Source organism: Sander lucioperca, chromosome 21 (assembly GCF_008315115.2).
Source record: "Sander lucioperca isolate FBNREF2018 chromosome 21, SLUC_FBN_1.2, whole genome shotgun sequence".
NCBI lineage: Eukaryota > Metazoa > Chordata > Actinopteri > Perciformes > Percidae > Sander > Sander lucioperca.
The window spans coordinates 4,034,668-4,054,181 of NC_050193.1; the positions used below are offsets into that span (position 1 = coordinate 4,034,668).

At 41.7% G+C, this 19,514-nt stretch overlaps 1 protein-coding gene across 1 annotated transcript in view; it reads right to left on the bottom strand.

Annotated features, from left to right (window-relative positions):
- si:ch211-210g13.5 (inactive phospholipase C-like protein 2) overlaps positions 1 to 14,706 on the bottom strand; it is a 71,175-nt gene extending 56,469 nt beyond the window's left edge. Inside the window, exon 1 of the mRNA XM_031312394.2 lies at positions 13,905 to 14,706. Coding sequence (XP_031168254.1) covers positions 13,905 to 14,207 — 303 coding nt within the window. The 5' untranslated portion in view covers positions 14,208 to 14,706. The remainder of the gene's footprint in view (positions 1 to 13,904) is intronic.
- Positions 14,707 to 19,514: the final 4,808 nt, after the last annotated feature.

The window sequence follows — 19,514 nt, forward strand, 5'->3', positions numbered from 1 at the left end:
GGAGAGTTTTCTGCTCACAACTACCTCACAATGACAAAAACATGGAGTCGACATGTTCCATGGGATAGATTCAAGTCTATGAACACAAAAAAAACTAATGGCTGTCTGGATAGGGAATTAATCTTACAGTATGCTATCAGAAATGGTTGGCAGTGTAGTTAAGGCTCAAATATGGAAATGTTGATCGTTTCTTTGGTAGGAATATGAGAGGGGTAGGGGGTAAACCACAGGGATTCTACTGTTTGGTTTGTTGCTGCATGTTCTGTGACTTTTATCGACTCTTTCCTGATTCATTTTTTCGCTAGCTGTGATGGAAAAAAGGTGTTTGCTCCTCACTGCTCACTGTGAGGCTCAGCTGGAGCTGCTGCTGCTGCAGCCGTAGAAGCAGAAATAACACAAGGTGGTGGAAATAATATTCATTCCAGTATAGCATTGAGCCAGTGTGAATTGTCATACCGTGCTGCACTTATGCAAACATGATGGTTGCAGCGGCATTGGCAGGTTGTGGTTAAGTCCTACAGTTTTTTGTTTTTGAGTCTAACTTTACTTTGATTTGATGCACAGTAACTTGCTGCAAGTTTTTTTTTAGTGAAGTGTACCCACATTTTCCACACCCTTTAACAGTGCCTTTTAAAAGATAAAATGGAAATATTATAAGCATAAATATCCTGGTTATTATACAAACAACTGCATCTAAAATGCTAATTTTCTTCTTTGAACTAGGCTACTTCGTTTTTATCAACAAAACCAACATCAATGAACTCACTCTCTGTCATTATGGCCTCTTACTTTCTCCTTGTCTTATTTTCCCAGCTCCAGGGGAGAACTCACTGCACAGTATCACATTTCACACTGTAACGTCCGGATTCATCTCTCTCATGGCCCCTACATGCAATGCAAAGAACACCCATCAAATCCCTCATTCTTAAGTCACAGCAAAGCCCAGGCCGCTCCCCCTTTACACACAAACTGTATACTTTTAGAGAAAACATAAATATACAAACTGATACGCAGAATATTCAGCGGCTGAAGCCTTGTGGACCAGAGGGCACAGAACAGATAGAAAGCTGGGACTGCATGAGAGCCCTGCATCTAAGCCTTCGATCCCCAAACTCATATTTTATATATTTTCAAGGATGACTGAAGGCGTCCTCTGTCAGTAACTGCCACACACATACAGTACGGTATTGCAAATATACATAAACCATCTAGACACATGTACTGTACAGAACAGTTGAACACACACACAGACATACTGTGGAGCTTTCCCTCGCTGAGCTGAAAACACACTTGTAGAATGTGAAAAGAAGTGATTTAGTGAAGCCACGAAGATAGGTAAATAAAAAATGTATTCTGTTTAAGCCGCAGAGAAACAAACTGACGCTGCAAAGGAAATGCTCGCTGTGTGTGTGTGTGTGTGTGTGTGTGTGTGTGTGTGTGTGTGTGTGTGTGTGTGTGTGTGTGTGTGTGTGTGTTTCGAGCATCAGTGGAATGTTTGAGTGACATGCCCGTGCTTGCACTGTAACCTGCAGAATGACACCCGGGGACAACTTATACTCAGTCACAGGCAGCATGAATAAGGAAACGAAGAGACAGATGGCCTCAGTAACATCTGTACAAGATTTGGGATGAACAGAATATGAATAGTAACGTCTCCTGTGTTAGACGAAAGTAGGGCTGTCAATTAGAGCTGGGGGTAAACGATTATTTATTAAACGATTAATCGGGCGATTATTTTATCGATTAGTCGACTAATCTAACGACTAATTGGACGATTAATATAACGATTATTTTTCTGTTGCTCGATTAATAAAAACCATAATGCATCTCAAAAATATACCAAAAAATTCTTAATAATATATTTTATTAAACAATTTTGCACAGCAAAAAATCTTCTGCTTTACACAAAATAAAATAATTATTTTACTGTTATACAAAATGAAAGGCCAGCCTGTTTACTCTTTTACAGTACCAACATAACTCTCTTGTTCAAAAAAATCAAGTTGTAGTGCAAAAAAGAAAAACACTGTGCAGTGCACAGTACAGACATTCCTTGGATTGTTTAACACAACATAACAGTCCCAACATAAAACCTGATGCATAATCAAACTGACTCTCTTAACTGCTATTCTGTAGGTTTACATGCTAATGCAGCTGTGCACTTTGGTGGTGCTAGGCTAACCAACGCATCTTAGCTCTCTGTGCAGTTTGTTCGTGCTAGGTTAGTAGCTAACGTTCACGTTAGCTAACGTTAGCTACTATAGATAGCTGTGTTCTGCAGCTGTAAGCTAGCTACCATTCAAGCCAACATTAGATGATAACTAACGTTAGCTAAACACAGCTGCCTAGGCGCCAGTAGCTAGCTAACGTTAACGTTAGCTACTAACCTAGCACGAACAAACTGCACGGAGAGCTAAGATAGTTAGCTAGCACCACCTAAGTGCGCAGGCTACACAACACACTACACAAACATGAAATTAATTTAGCTAACGTTAGTACTTGGGACTATATTTTAAGTATTCCCATACCCTCGATGATTAAGGGCGAGCTGTTTTTTTAGGACTTCATCTTTTCATGGGGCTTTTTGCAGGGCTTTGTTGGGAATTCTGTGAGGAGGTTGCTGTTTCCTGCAATGTTTTGGTCTCCCACATGTGTGTGTGGCGAAGCGTCGACGCAAAAATACGACGTCGACGTAATTTTGACGTCGATGCGTCGACGTAATCGACGCGTCGCTGCAGGCCTACTGTCAATCGATTAAAAAATGTAATCGAATTAATTACATACTCTGTGATTAATTAATCTAAATTAATCGCATACATAATTAACGGTGCCTGAACCGATACTTTTTAATAAAGTTAAAAAAAAAGAAAAAAAAGAAAGGTACTAAACAACAGTTGGTGACATTAAAGAACTTGTTTATTGCTAAGGCCATGTGGTCAAAATTAAATGATTTAATAATAATAATGTAATAATTATAACAATAACTTACTTCACTAGTAAATTGCTGTTCAACGACAAAAACAACTACCAGATGGGAAAAGGACATTTAACAATAACTTTGAATGCACCACAAGGATGTAAATTACCAGTTTCATTGAACACACCGTCTGCGTTTTTCCGACGTCGGCAGCTGCAGATTGTTACACCCCGGTGTTGAACCCTCTGTCGGTACACGATCCGTTCTGCCTGCACGATCCGTTCTGCACATGCGCAAAATGTTCGCGCATGCGCGGTTGTACGAGGATTTACGACACTGCACGATCTGTTCCACGCTTCCGGTCGATAGCCAAGCTAACGTTAGTTTAGCTAACGGCTTATTCGGCTAACCGCTAACTGATTGTAGCGGTCTGCCGTTAGCCTCCACAGGCAAGCTAACGTTAGTTTAGCTAACGGCTCATTCGGCTAACCGCTAGCTGATTGTAGCGGTCTGCCGTTAGCCTCCACAGGCAAGCTAACGTTAGTTTAGCTAACAGCTAATTCGGCTAACTGCTAGCTGAGACAGCATGTAATAACTTTAAAAGACCCTCAAAATAAAACTTGAAAATAAACGTTGACATATATAACAAACACCTAACATATATAACAGCTGTTACGTCAGTTCTACTTTACTTGTGCTCATTTAAAATACAATCACTCAATACTTGTCTGTATTGTTATTGCTGTGAAGTCTTAATTTAGCTGTAGCCTGCTTTTCCCATTAAGTTTGAGTTAACGTTATTTTAGACTGAATCTAGCTGTCAGCCATAGGCTAGCGTGGAACAGATCGTGCAGGTCGTATCCTCGGTAAAACAGTATTATCTTGCGCATGTGCAGAACGGATCGTGCAGGCAGAACGGATCGTGTACCGACACCCTCTACAGTGAAATACAGACAAACTTTACACTGTTTAGAATTAGCTGTCAGCATTGTAACCGTTTTTAATCCAGCTACTAGCTAGCGGTAGGCTAATGTTAGCTGCTGTTGAGTATAGTGTTAACTAGCTAGCGGTAGGCTAATGTTAGCTGCTGTTGAGTATAGTGTTAACTAGCGTCACGTGCAGCGGTGTTTGTGTTGCCTGTAACGTCTGTTTCAGAGCATCAGAGAGAAGTGCAGACATATCAGTGGCGCCAGATTTCAGTAGCCAACCCTATTCAGGAAGAAGATTTGTATAAGTAAATGTTCCAGTTAATGATCCAGGCAGCACATTCTCGTCTCTGTCCTCCATTTTACAGTCCAATGGTGGCTAGAACGGCTCCGGGTCAAACGAAATTTAGTTCCATCTCATGTTCAGCTTGTCAAATCAATAAAGGCACATGCAATTTATTTTAGAAATTTTTTATGTGTGGGGGCAGCCACCACAGCTACCGGTAAATTCTAGAAACATTAAACAAAACACCATATGCATGAATAGAAGAGCTTAACATTGATCTTTCCCTCTTTTACTTTTATTTTCTAGGCAAATTCTGACCACATGCTAAGGTTGACTTCCAACAACACAAAATGCCAAAAAGGGTCAATCATTGAATCAAACAAAACAATTAAATTGTACATCACATCCGCCTTCCAATCACATAGACACTCAGCTCCTGTGCTTAAAGCCCAAAATGTCCTCATCTTGTGCCATCTGTGACAGGGCAAAGAGAAAAATGGCACCATCTGTGAATCCCTGGCAAGGTCTATGTAATAGTGGCTATCATCAACCACAGTGGTAAAAAAGACATCAGAATATAACAAGCCTGTCTATACACACTGGCCCATGTTGTTCATAAACATCACTATAAAAGGCCAAAACCTAGAACATGTTATAGAATGCTCCCCGGCTTAAAGGTTTCTTTCATACAGTTTTTTTTTGGTTTTTTTGGTTTTTTTTGGGGGGGGGGTTTAGGCCTTTATTTATATAGGACAGCTGAAGATGTGATAGGGGAGTGAGAGGAGGAATGACATGCAGCAAAGGACCACAGGGCGAAGTCGAACCTGCAGCCGCTGCGTCGAGGAGTAAACTTCTACACATGGGCGCCTGCTCCACCAGGTGAGCTACCCAGGCTCCCTTTCATACGGTTTTTAACAGGCGAAAGATTTCTATGACTTGTTTCCAGTATAATGCATTGTGCACCTTGCATCAGGTTTTTGCAATGCATTGAGTTCCATGCAAGTACTTTTCCACAGCACTGCTTTGGCCCAGAAGATAAAGTAGGCAATGCACAATGACAATGCTAACATGCTAATGTTTTGGAGTTATGATGTATGTAAAAAATCTGCATCTAAATGATAGGAAAGGAGTTCTATATCACTGACAGTTTTTCTACAACCATATTGACTTTAAAGGGTATAGTTCTCATGAGGCAAAGAGGCTTGTTTTCTCAGCTTGTTATCGTTTGATTTTATTTTTTTTAATATAACTGCTGATAAAATACCTGGATTTCGGAAGCAAAACAATGAATAAAGTCTGAAGAAGAAAATATTACATTTGAAATAATAAGAAAGTAAGACTGCAAATCGAACGAGATATTCAATACCATCTTTCAGTATTTTACAGTTTTTGATGTGCAACCGATACTTTTCAGTCAGTACCAAAATAGTATTGAGGTTTGACACCCAGCACTGTTACCTTACATGACTGAACACTGTGAACTGATCATAAGATAATCTCATCATGTCTATCCATCATGCCTTGACAACACAGCAGGCTGCTTTGCTTTGTAGACCTCAAAAGAAAACAAAAAACACTTTGTGTTGTTCAGCTTTCAGAATCGGTGAATATAAGATAAAGCCCGCGATTGTAAAGTCTATAAATAAGCGGAGGTCCGTGGTTGGCTGGGTCTTGACATGGTACAGGTTAGACAGAACAAAAAGAGTTGAAGAACGCAATAAAAAAAAAAAAATTTTAAAAATAAAGAAAAGCGGTGCAGACAGAACCCAGGAACAACCCTGGCACCCACGCTGACAAGGGAGAAAAAAATATAGAAACTAGACAGCATAAGAAAGCCAGAGGGTTTTTTTCTTCAGCAGCTCCACAAGAGAAGTCTCCGCTCAAATCTATAGAAGTTCAAACCTCCAAACACAAGCGTACACTCTTGCATGACCACTGTATTAGACCTGTGGTGAAACTACCAAAAAATGCAGCAGTATGTACTTTCAGTTCAAGTAGAGATAACTGGGGCTAGCAATCAATATTTTTGATTTATTTTCCTGCAAGAGAACTTTTGCTGTTCATGATTACGTTTGAAACACACTGATGATGGCCGGTCTGTCTACACATATACATGCGTGTGTCAAAAAAGCTGCAAGGCAGCTTGGCTTGTATATGACTCAGACTATGTACAGACAGATACAGTATACTGTAACACCTAATAATATCTATGATGTCTTAACATCGCTCTGGCATGCCTTAATGCAGATCCACCCACAAGGTCATATGGTCAAGTTGAGTCATTTCCTTCTTCCTGCAATTCCCTGGTCTTATTGTTTTCTCTCAGGAAGCAGATCTAATTTTCTTCTGTCGCGGTTAATTCTTTGTATGGGAATTTTCTTTCGTTTAATTGAGAAAAGCTGTGCAAGAATATTGCAACATTCACCGTTAAGATTTAGGATCAGAGTGACTGTGACTGAAAATGATTTCAGTGAGTTCTGATCTCAGGCACAGAGACGGTTGCAGCATACCACCCTGGGCAGCGGCAGGAGGAAGAGGAAGAACAGCAGAATGAAATGGTGCAGACGTGAAGACACTACGCTCCATCCGGCAGGCCTAACCTAACAGATTGACTGTCTGAGTAAATAAAGCGAGCCTGATTAGGACTTGGTGCTGGTCTTAGCTGTTGCCATCCTTTTCTGCGGTTTTTAATTAAATTGGGTAAGGAAAGACAGCCAAAGAAACAGAGCTGACTCCATCTCCTGTGTTTCCTTCACATCAGTGGGATTACCTGGAAAAAACCTTGGATTCACACTTAAGTCTGCACTATAACAGGATGTGAAACCTGAGACACAGGCGTTACATGTCATGACAGAAAAAAATAAAAGAATGAGAATAGCACAAATGTTGAGCTCACGATCCCACAATGGATAGTTGTGGACTTCAAATTGCTTTCAAATGGCAATGTTAAAAAATGAACACGCACATTTTTTATTTTGGTTAACTGTTTTGATGATTGCAAACTGTTTCATCATCCTTAGTCACACAGCACTCTTCTGAGTGTGCCGTTACATACCCTTCCAGTCTTACTGCACAAAAAAATGCCACATGTTCTACAGGCAGTAAAAACATGTCAGAGCAAAGCCAGGTGCAGCATCTCTCACAAACATGTTGTCCTATTTATCCATCAGACCACTGTTCCTTTAGGTGAACCTGGGGAAGATCCAGCCTGACAAATCTGAATATTACTCATCCTTACTTATGTCCTTGAAATGACAACAGCAATCCTGGGAGAGCCAATACCCTTCTGGTATCATCTCCTGATCAAACCAATGTCCTGCCCAGAGATTTACATTAAAGAGAAAATACATTAAAACTTCAGCACCCTGCTCCCCATATGGTGTCATCACTGTCGCACACGTCTGGCATGACTCATCAATATAAGGAATCACCCCAAACACACCCTGGACTGGACCCTGGACACACCCTGGAAATCAAGCTTCAAAAACTCAGATATAGACCCTTCTCTATCATGTCTCCCATAACTACTCAGACTATGACTGATCTATTTGATATTTCCCTGCTTTGGATCTGCTCTGATCTGATACTTTAATGACAGCGTTGCAGCTTCAAGTGATAAGACATTTTGGAGAGACAAGAGAAACTTACTAGGTCCATCAAATAACCTTGAAGTAACAAGCCAAACACAAACATAAAACATACATAAATCACAGTTCCTCTTTTTTTTAAATTCACTCAACTGAGATGTTAATCCCTCTTGTTCTAGTAATGTATTTGGGGCTTTTGAGCTCAGTTTTTCTCTGTGGGTGACTGACCTTGTTCCATGTTTGATGCTAAACTGTGGCTTCAGATACAAAGAGGCCTATTTGAGATGTTTGTATTTTGCACATTGCTGCTTTGGGAGAAGCAGCCAAAAGAGCAAGCGATGATTCAGCAGCCAGACGTCACCACTTCACATATTTTGCTGCCTCCTTTTCAACGCAGTGCAGATCTCGGTTCTCCAAAAATATCTAAGCGTTTAGTTTGCGGGTGCTGCTGCAGGAGACATGGGAATTACTTTAAAATCCTTAAAAGAGATCTGCATTTTATTCTAACTTTCTGGATCTCGATCTATATTCCATTAATTTGAATTACATTTTTTTAGGGGGGAGCGCTTCATCTACGTAAAGCCTGTGATATGAGCAGTGAGGCGTGGATACACTCTTCGTTCCAATTCTCATCATCATCATCACCATCTCAGATGATCCCACTAAATGTGATCAGTGTTATAAGTTCAAGCTCGCACTGAGGTGTCCTCAGTCGTCGAGAGGATTAGCCAAATCTCACAATAGCTTAACAAAAGCCAGGAGTGGAGGCAGCCTGACTACAGGATTTAACAGGGGTCAGAAATGTAAGACACTGTGCTCCTGTCTGACAGATCATGTACAGCTATTTCTATACAGGCTTTAAGTTAACTTTTGAAATGTCACAACGAAAAACATTTAATTACTTGTTTTTCTTTCTCCAGGAGGCTTTCTGAAAATATATGTAGCTAAATACAAAAGGTCAAAAATCAATTACTATTGTGCATTGCTTGTAACTGTCAGATGACACTACTGACATTATGAGACAATTCAAATGTACTAAGAGTTTCTTCTTCTTTCTAGAATTGCTAATCAATTTGTTGCTGCTGCCTAAAGATAAAAACAAAGGCATGCACTTATTAATTGTATTGTGTAATTGTTGAATAAGATTAATAAATTAATGGCCATACCATCAAACCTGCCTTAAACATACAAAACATCAATATGCAGGAGACTGCCTAAAGTTTGCAGTGGACGAATATTTTAGAACAACTACTGAACAATTTATCAAGCTGATCTTGCCAAGCAGACATCATTCGATTATTAACAAATGCATGTATGCTCTTTATTGAAAAAATCATTTCCAACTCAAGTGAGTTTTAGGGCTTCTGGGGATATTTAGGAAATAACACCATTATTTGGTTACAAATACAAGTTTTTGAGAGGTCTGAGTAAGCCCAAGCTGAATCTACATTCCAACTCAAACAACAGGCTGTGCAGAAGAAGTGGGCCCTCCCTTTCTATTTGCATAAGTCTATGTCAGTATGTGAACAAATATATGCTACAGCAGCTCCATTTAGACACTTTTTTTTGCATGTGAAGCGATAACTGACAATTTGCTGGAAAGTGCAAAATAACCGAAAAACCATATTCGTGGGTGCCTTAACTAATTTCCATCCCAGTTAATGTCACACTACACATTTGGAACACAGCGACCAATTCTTTTCACAGGGTATCTTAATACCTGAAGAATCAATGCCTTAATGCCAGAGTAAATCTTCTCATCATATAGGCGACAAGTTCCCCTGAGGGGACAGATATTTTCAATATGATAATGTAGCCTGTCACAGTGAAAACATTCTCCACATTTGAGGAACATTCAGATAAAATGACCTAGCGACCATCCCTGATATCAATCTTGCTGAACCCCTGTAGAATGAATAAAAAAAAAAGACCATCCACCCAACCTTGGGCAGTTATGAGAAGCATTCATGCTTGCATGGTCAACTTTAAAGACTGGGACACTACAGGTCCTCTGTTGAGTATCTGGCACGATGCGTGTGGGAGCTGCTATCTGGGCAAGAGGTGGTCAAACACATTACTGAACTGCTTTTTCTATTTAAATGGTCAGTAAGTGGGGAAGGATGACTTTGATATTGGGAGCAGCATTTCAGTGCCTGTGGTTATTTGACATCACTTTTTGTGCCCTGTTTCGGTGTTTCTATCACTTCACCAGAGGAAGGTTTGGAGATGCAAGGGTACCAAAATTACACCACAAGGTTTTTAACGCAGGAATTTTCTGTTCTTTAAAAAGACATTAACATGGTTTTCTCAATATCCCCTGAAACTCAAGATTCCAACTGTAGTTGACCTAAATAGAAATGAGTTGAATCTCTTCTTTTTTAGACTGATTAAAAATCAAAGTATCACCTCCTCCTCTCTGATGTTCTCAATTTTCTTTCATTCAGAGAAGCTTTCACTCTGTCGACAGGACTGACCGATCCATGAACCAATCATGCATGTCCCTTATTGAGCATGCCAGTACACTCTTTAACTGATGAGGGGCACGATGGGTCATATTGGCTCAAATCTATTATATGAGGTCATGAAAGAGATGAATTGATATCCTGCCACTCATGGAGGCAGAGTGCGGACATGGATGGGAGAGAGGACCTTAATTACACAAGACAGACTGATAACCATGTGATCCTTATTGATCTTAATTTCCAATGGACATTAAATGTGTTACATCATCGATGTCTTTCCTTCTTTTATGTTACTTTTAACCCAACCATGAACTCTTTTTTTCTTTCTTGCAGATCTCTGAAAATAAATGTTTGACCTTTAATTTGCTGTTAAGGTTAAGGACTCGACAGAGAGCAGGGAAGAGGGGGGTACAAGTGAATAAAGAAGAAAGGAAAGATATGGCAAATGCTTGGGAGAGATGCCATAATAATAAGATGCAATAGTGTCGTCCTTATATTCTTCGTAAAATCCTTCCCTAGTTGTGCTGGCTGTCAATTCCCTCCACCCAGGAGCCAGGCTGGAGCTGGCCTTGCAGCTGTCCACAGTCTAGCATTACATAACAAGGCTTCATCACAAACCCCCCTTTAGCCACTTAGCAGCCTCTCCACCATGACGCTGTCACCCCGCTGAGGAAACGGCAAGAGGACAAAGTTGCATGCCCACTTAAGGGACAGACACACAAACTCCTCTCTTCTAAGATTTGCTTGTTAAGGGGTCAAGTTAATAAGGTAATGCAGTGTGGTGATTCCTCATTTGCTTCCCTATTCCCATGGACCCGTGGCCCCTTTACCTTTTATACCTCCACTGAAACACACACACACACACACACACACACACACACACACACACACACACACACACACACACACACACACACACACACACACACACACACACACACACCAAAGTGCTGCTCAAGTGTGGGTGGCTGTGCTGAATAGGGATATCATGAGCATCGGTACCTACTCGGTACCAACATTCTGAAAACATGACGGTACTCATTTTTCTACAGTAACCCCCACCCCCCAAATGTTTAAATAAAGGAATTAATGTTTAAGTATTATTATTATTTTTCTTGTCTTTTTTTAAGGCTGTTTTATGGTTCTGCGTCAACTCCATGCCATAGCTACAGCGTCGCTCCTACGGCGTCGTGACCCTTTCGGAGTTCTGCGTCGGGGTTGCTTTGCATCGCGGTGCATTTCACCGCCATAACGCTAGGGAGTGATAAGTCTGAGGTTATTTGCGAGGTGTCTGCCAGCCAGTTTATGTTATGGTGGCAATCAAACTTTAGCACAACTCCCCACAAAGTACTGCTTGCTGGTGAAGTGCTAATTTCAAAACGTTACTGACATATAGACACTTTACAAACGGATAACCCCGTCATTGTAACCAAATATGTCTGAGTTTATTTGCAAAGATTATGTCAGTGAACAAGCATGTTGCTACTCCCCACAGTAGGCTGCTTGAAACACCGACTATCAACACACAGGACGAGTTGACCAATCACAGTCCTTGCGGTTTGCGTTGCCTCGACGCAAAGTTACAAATTTTTGGAGGTGCACGTCGAGCTACAGCGGAGGGCTCGGAGGGGGGTTCGCAGCGACGCAGAGGGGTCTGCGGGGGTACGCCATCGATTTGACGCAGAATACTTTTGTTAGTATCGGTATAGGCTACTAGATTTTTGGTATTAGTGCTGAAGCTATACATGAACCAAGTCTACAGAATGGTTGACCTAGTTTCCCACCATGCTCTGCTCACACAGTGCGTATCATTTCTTCACTATAATGTGCAACACATCTTTTTAGAGGTGCTCAGGCAAATCAAACCCTACTTGGACACACCTGCTAAACATGAGAAAGTATCAAACGGTTCAGGCTCTGTGTACAGTTTCCCTGTATCAGTTTAGTCAGCTGATCAGTTTTTGACATTAGAAGAAGAGCCTTGGATATGTCAGTGCACTTCTCAGAGAGTATAATGAATCACTACTGGTGTCATTAAATGCAACCGTAGAGATTCACACTCAAGTCAAGTGACAAGAGTCCACCAACATTTAATGGCATGTCAGACAATGACACTCAAATACCTACAGTATGCAGATTCTTTTGAATTTCTAAAACACAGGTAGTGTCCTTCCTGCGCAGTGAGATCATGGCTTTATTATGGAAACTACACATCAACAGCCTCAGGTGCAGTTAATGGGTTTGTGCATCGCCGCCACTGATGAACTCATTTTTAGAGCTGTCCCTGGTTATTTTTGGAGACAATACATGAAAATTTACTGTACTTTATCACACTACGCTAGCAAAGCTCAGCAGGATTACTATCTAACATCATACGAACAAGATATTCAGTGAATCAGTCTTTGAAGGCTTTTTATCCATCACATTCATACAGCACAATCCACTCCAGCTTTCCTGTCATGTTTTGCTCATGAGCTTCACAGAGGTGGACTGATTGTTTCTGGAGGAAGACTAGGGATTTAAGGCTTTCAAGATGTGATATGTTTTTTTACGAAGAACAAATGTTTTCGTTGTAAATACCAATGAATGATCAGGATGAAAACAGCAAAGAATTGTACCTTTATTTAGATTAAATTGTGTTGACTACATGTAACATTAAAACAATGGAAATATGGAACAAACAAGAATTAGCCAGTGTTCTGGTGTCAGTTGCTAAGCAAACTAGGTCTGATATGACAGAATGCAACTCTCCAGTGTGACCCACCTACGCAATACTTGTATCTCCACCAAGGACCCCATGTCCAAGTCTGACATGCTGACGGCTTGCACTTGTAAAAACAATGCATTACTGTGCACTAAAAAGCATAACATGGGGTAATATTATATAAATCATATGAGGAAACTTGCCATCTTGCCTATGCCGGTGTGTGGAAGATCAGTTAATTAACCTCCAGTAATGGGAGCACTAATTAGGGCTGGGAAACCATTAAAAACATTAACATCACACTATCCATTACTGAAAGAGCTATATGGAAAGAGATGGCCCACAAATCAGGTTTATATTAGGCAAAAGTTTCAAAGCACACCAAATTCTGTGCTCCATCTGTTTTCGCCAAACCCTGCTATTACTCCTACAAAAATGAACTGTGGGTGTACTGCAACTCTACTGAAAACGTTAGTATTCTTGTAAAAGGCCTACATTTTAACACATATACCTTTAATATGCAACCTGCATGTTTGAGGAGTTTATGACCTATGTAAAAAATATCAGTTTTTATCAAGATGATTATCACAGCTGACCTCATCTTAAAGTGTCTGTTTATTTCATCAGTGAGTTTGGCATACAACAAGCAGGGACATCCACTAAGTATGACTTAAAACAGCATAGCCTAAGTGAAGATTTAAGTATTTCCTATTCTTCATGAGTGTATCACATTTCTGCTTCAGGGACATACAGTCTAATTCGGGGTAATCCCATAATGCATTCTCTCGTTGTGTTATAAACTTCTACAGAGAGATGCACAAATATTTTTTTTCTGAAGTACACGGAACTCTTAAGGACCACTGGAAGTGTCTGGACCACAGTTTAGGTAGGCTAACTGGGCTTATTTATGCCTGAGCCTTTTATTGCTTTGTTAAGCGCTAATGTGCCACAGCCACTTACCAAATTCCCCTTGTGTCACCTTGACAATCGTTGACAAGAATTAAGTGTTTTAATCAACCGACCTTCATGATGCTGCAAGGTATGTTTCCAGCTCCCTGACTTCTCTCGGCGGAATTATCACGGCTGCCACTCCCGGTCCTTGGACTGCCGTGCTCCCTGTACCGTCCATTGGTGTAAACTCCTTCGGCCCCGTAGCCCTGGGCAGCGGCCGACACCTCCAAGTACGCCCGGGTACTGGTCAGAGTCAGCGCGGCCGCACCGCCGGTGATTCCCGCTGTATTGGTCGCGCCCTGGGCTGGCGGGGCGCCGATGATAGGATCCAGAACATGTCCCGACACGACATCTGAAGCGTGTACCCCTGCCATGACCCGTTACAGCAATGCCCTTCCCTGCTCAGTGTAAAAACAGCCCATCTCAAAGCACGGTGGACTTGCTGTCCAGGGCGGCTCGTCTTCTTCTCTGGATCACTACTGCTGGTACATCATCGGACGCACCGTAGCGTCTGAAGCCGGATGGTCGGAGCCGTCCTGGTCAGATAATGAGCAGACGGCGTACCCCGCACGCGACCTTTTCCGATTAGCTTTCTGGAGGCGTGTGCTCAAAAGCCCTGGGAATACTGATTTATATGCTGAGGGTTTGCTGCTGCCGTTTATGTTTACAGCTTGCACTTTCGTCTCATTGTCCTCAGAAATCTGTTTCGCTCACTTCGTCCGCTTCTTTGGACTCTCCGCTGTGCGCATCGCCTCGCGTCCTGCTCACTTTCGCAGTGCTTGCAAATAGGAGAGCTTCCCCTTTCACATGCATCCGCGGGACAAATTCAAGACTGCGAGAGCGCAATCGCAATAAGACCCAAAACGCGTGCACACATAAGCACGTGCGTGTACAATTAAACCCAGCATCTCGCGCGCGCAATCACAGTATTCTTCAGACGTGCGCGCGCACTATCTCCCCAGTATCACACAGACTATATTGAATGTGTGAGTTCAAGGCCAAACATTCGAAAATGCCTTACACATGTCACACACTCACACACTAGGCGCTATAGTTTTAATATAGAAAAAAATATCAACATTTGATGTGAAGAACCCCATAGAGCTTGTCACTCACTCACAAACTTACTCTACACCATTCAGCACGCTCTCCATAAGAGGGAGCTATAGGGAGCTCTACTCTTTAAAAATCAGTGAAAACTGGTTTTTAAAAAGTATATTATACAACTATCTGTATGTATACCAGATTCCCAACAATGTTTCATTTTTCTCCTCAATTTGTTTTGGTGGAAGCATTTTCTAAACTGTACTCATCTCACAAGGAGCTGATTTACTAAACAGCTACAGTGTCCTCTTGGAAAAGGAAACAACCACTTGGGTGTCCAGTGTCCAGAGCCAACTGTTGAATCAATAAATAAAAAAACATATGTAAATTATTTCAATAACACACAAATGTATAGCTTAGATATTTTTTTTATTTCATTTGGACCTATAGTTTTCCTTTTCACAAATAAAATCATGTTAGGACCATCCCTCTCCGAAGTCATCAGGAGGACAATTCACTTCAGGAAAAACGCGATACTCTCCGGTTAACAAACGTCTTTAATTTTATAGGTTTAAATTGTTCAATATATAATCTTAAACAACAACAACCCAATTACCTCAAACAACAGCTATATGAAGAAAAAAACTATTGAGTTGTAATAGTCAGCTGTTATTTTCCTTGGACTGCAACATGCAGGTCCATAATTGCAGGTCTGAAACTGCTGGTGCTGCAGCTCTGCCACTAGATGATCCTGGCTGAGCCAATAGATTAGATTAAGCCCAATACTTCCAGTCCATGTTTGTCCTGCCGACGACAGTCCCGGTAACTTTCTGAAAACCACTGCATCTCTCCAACTGTCTGTTCGATTGTTGCCCCACAAGCACATGGGCGTCCAAGCTGTCTCCCTCTCTCTTTTCTCCTTGCCCTCTCTTTTCCCTCAGGCCTCTCTGTGCTTGACCAGATGTTTTTATCTGGATCTTCATCCTCCAGGATATTCTGGATGTAGGAGATTCTGCTGTAGAGATTGTAAAGCCTTTTAGGTAAAATTGTGATTCATGATATTGGGCTATATAAATAAAATTGACTTGACTTGAGCATGGCTTCAGATACGTTACATCAATGACACAGTGTGTCCTTGTATTGTAATGCAGGGAAGTACAGAAAAAAGACCAGATGTTTCTTGTCATTTAACTGCTATTGTAGCTTCAATGATGGAAATCCTGCTCACAATATTAAATACTGTTTTAACTTATCAAACGTGCTAAGGAGAATAGTTAATACAGCACTCCTCTTTAATTTCACAGTATCACTCTTCATCAAAGATGCAAGGATGCTCTTCCTCCACTCCACCTCCCCTTTTCTCAGATATCGATTTAAAGACAATCAGCAGGAGAAAACAACAGAGTGAAGACTGTTAATATTAATCCCACTCATTTACTATTGCATTCAGAGTTAATTTAAAAGGCTGTGGTTGTGCAACATCATTGCAGTCTGTCCTTGACACCCCTGTTTCACATACCATACAACTGAGCATCTGCTGAGGCATCTGAGGCCAGGCCAAAATGAACTGCAACAATGGTGTAACATTCAATGTCAGGCCAACTCAGACAAGACATGGCCAGTAAGCTGGGAAAATGCAACCCCATTTATAACCCACTGAGGAGACAAATCAAATCACAGCCAATTTGTATGAAAGGAGTCATGTGCAACAGAGAGCGTAAGCGCAGCGTCTGTTCATAATTGTCAAATATGGCCAGACTAATGCGAGCCACAGAAAAGTCTTTACATCATGGACACACTTTATTCTATATTGGGATTGTTATCCTTCATGCAAATGAGGCATTCTTTTTTCTGGTAAATAACAACACCCACATGACACACAGCAGATTAATGTATATGGTAGGTAATGTTTTGTCAGAGGACGAATTAGATTAAGTTTAATTAACAGACCTTGGTGGTGATAAGTGGCTTAATCTGCAGCCAAAACACAGCCTCTCGCATCCAGCATTCAGTGATTGAGAATGACTTACAGACATGTGAGTACTGTTGGAGCCAAGCTACTTCTCAAGGACGGGTAGGACAGTGAGAAGTGAATGAAATCTGTGAATGTATGATGTGACAGAGGGAAACAAGGATGAAGGAATGGAATGCTTGCCGGTAGACAGAGACAGCTAATGGAGGCTGGAGAGATTTCATGCCCCCTTCTCTTCCTCACTCACTCTAACTACCCTCCAACCTCTCATTTCCCTTGTGATCTCTCAGGGTCATGTATTATGCATTCTCAGGAATAATTTAGCAAAACTTTTGCTTTTAAAAGCCTCCCCACCAGGCCCAGCTGTCTCGCTTTGTGAAAAGTCTGACGGCCAGTCTCTAAACTTAAACATCAGCTTCACGTGGATTTAAACCAAGGGGTAGGGCAAGCTGTGACCACAGTCAGCCTTGTGAAAGGGGCCCTTTCATTGATCCACCCACAAATACTGTATGTTCCTTGCTCTGTAAAGCATTGCATTACTCAGCGAAAACATCAGGGCCTGATGAATGAGCAGATCAGGAATGATGCAAAGAGCGAAATATACTTTTAGTTCATGTTAGGCTAAAAAGAGCTTAAATAAAACAGCAAGTGAGAGAGAAAGTGAAATACAGGGTAGGCTGTATCAGCACTCTTGAACACTGAAATGGCAATGTCAATCTAAAAAAACACCCTTGTTGTTTTCCATTGAGGTTTGCTAGAGTTTCCTGTGGCAGGATGTAAGCCATGGCTATGTACAGTTAGGCACCACTCCCTCTTTCTGCAGTAGTTGTCAGGTTCAGACCAATGAATCTCCATCACCATACCTGCAGGCCTCTAAATGGCCCCCTCCTCCCACCGGGGCCCATCAACAGAAGCCAGGCCATCTTATTGATGACAGCTGGCTAGTGATCAATTCTCCTAATCCCAGCTGGCTACAGGGGAAAAGAAGCAAGGGTCACCCGGTTAAATGTTGAGGATTTATTACCACACAAGATTTTTGTAGAAAGCCATATGTTTGCCAATTTATAGTTACATTTTGCTAACTTCAGAGGAAGATAGTACCATCTGTAGTAGAAGTAAATAAATGGCAAAATGTGACCAGAAAACACTGTTGCGCCTACTCACTCACTCACTCGCTCAGGGACAGACCTCACTTTGCAGCGGCCCTGTCAAAAATCAGTCAGAGATTTTGTGATCCTGGTACTCTGTGCTGACACTTAATCCTTGATCACCCTCCTGCAAGTTCCAGGCCCATGGCCTGGCCCACAATCCCTCAACCTAACACTTCACTTCAACACACAAATCAACCAGAGATATCATGGTCCTGGTACTCCCGCATGAGCCAATCGACTAGGCCCAGATGGGATTAGTGTGGAATTGGCTCAATGGTGTTTTAAGCCCCCACCGTCGACTTCAAGGCAGCGCTGTGACCGTCGACTTCAAGGCACCTAACCCTAACCTTAACCCTAACCCTAAAGCTTGTTTTATTGTTCTGTGCAGGCTCCACGCAGAGCTTTCGTCGTAGCCTACGTAAGTGGCCTGATGTTTATACTTGTGCGCTGGTGTGTGCATCGAGCCTGTGTGTGTGGGGACTGGGTGATAGAGCGAGGGAGAAGTGAGAGAGTGACGGCGATTAGCTTCGGAGTGAGTACCGACTCTAGAGTCATAGTGAGAGAAACAAAGTGTCTCCCCTGTGTTTTCAGACCAAGGTGAGACAGCAGTAAAAGTTAACCCTCTCCTTGATTTCATGTTTATGGAGAAGGAGAACCAGGAAATGAGTCTGGGGATATGCAACGCTACTCAGCCACGGCCGAGTGACGTTTGTCGCTGCGACGTGTAGTTACATTTTTCGAGAGGTTCACGTCAGGCTACAGCGTAGGGTCCGGCGTAGACGCAGAGGGGTCTGCGGGGGTACGCCGTCGATTCGACGCAGAAGCATAAAACGGCCTTTACCCTAACCCTAACCCATGCCTAACCCTAGTTCCTTCCATGCTGCCTGGAAGACGACGTTGGGCGCTTAAAACACCAAACACCGTGGAACTGCCCCTCCCCACACCTACCCACAATGGGCCAACACAGGCATGTTTTTTGAGGTACTGATACAAAAATTAAACCACATCAACAATAATCTACTTCTCACAGAAAATGCTTAGTGTGTGAATAGTAGATTTGAATGATGATTTCAGTAGAGGAAGTTCCTGCAAGCAGAGGGTGTGTCTTTCTGAGCTTTGCCACCACACTTCCTGTGTCTGCCCATGTGATCATCAGCCCAACAAGAACCTTGCATAAAATCTTTTCCATAAAGGGTTTTTATATAATGTATATGTATATATTTTGTTAGTTTCTTTACAGTCAGTTACTCTTTAAAGGCACAATTAATGATCCTAACAAAATATAAGATTCTGCTATTGAAATCAAATGACAGACCACAGGGAGTACCACTTGGCAAACATTTCATGATGAGGTAGAAGATTTGTTCACATCACGTGTAGAAAAACAGGCCTATATATTGAATCATGTGTGTTTTTAAAGACACAAAATGCTGTTTTTACATGAATCAACTTTGTCCATTTTATATGTGACTAGACCCCAATTTACAGTATATGGTCAATCAGTAATTGGTTGT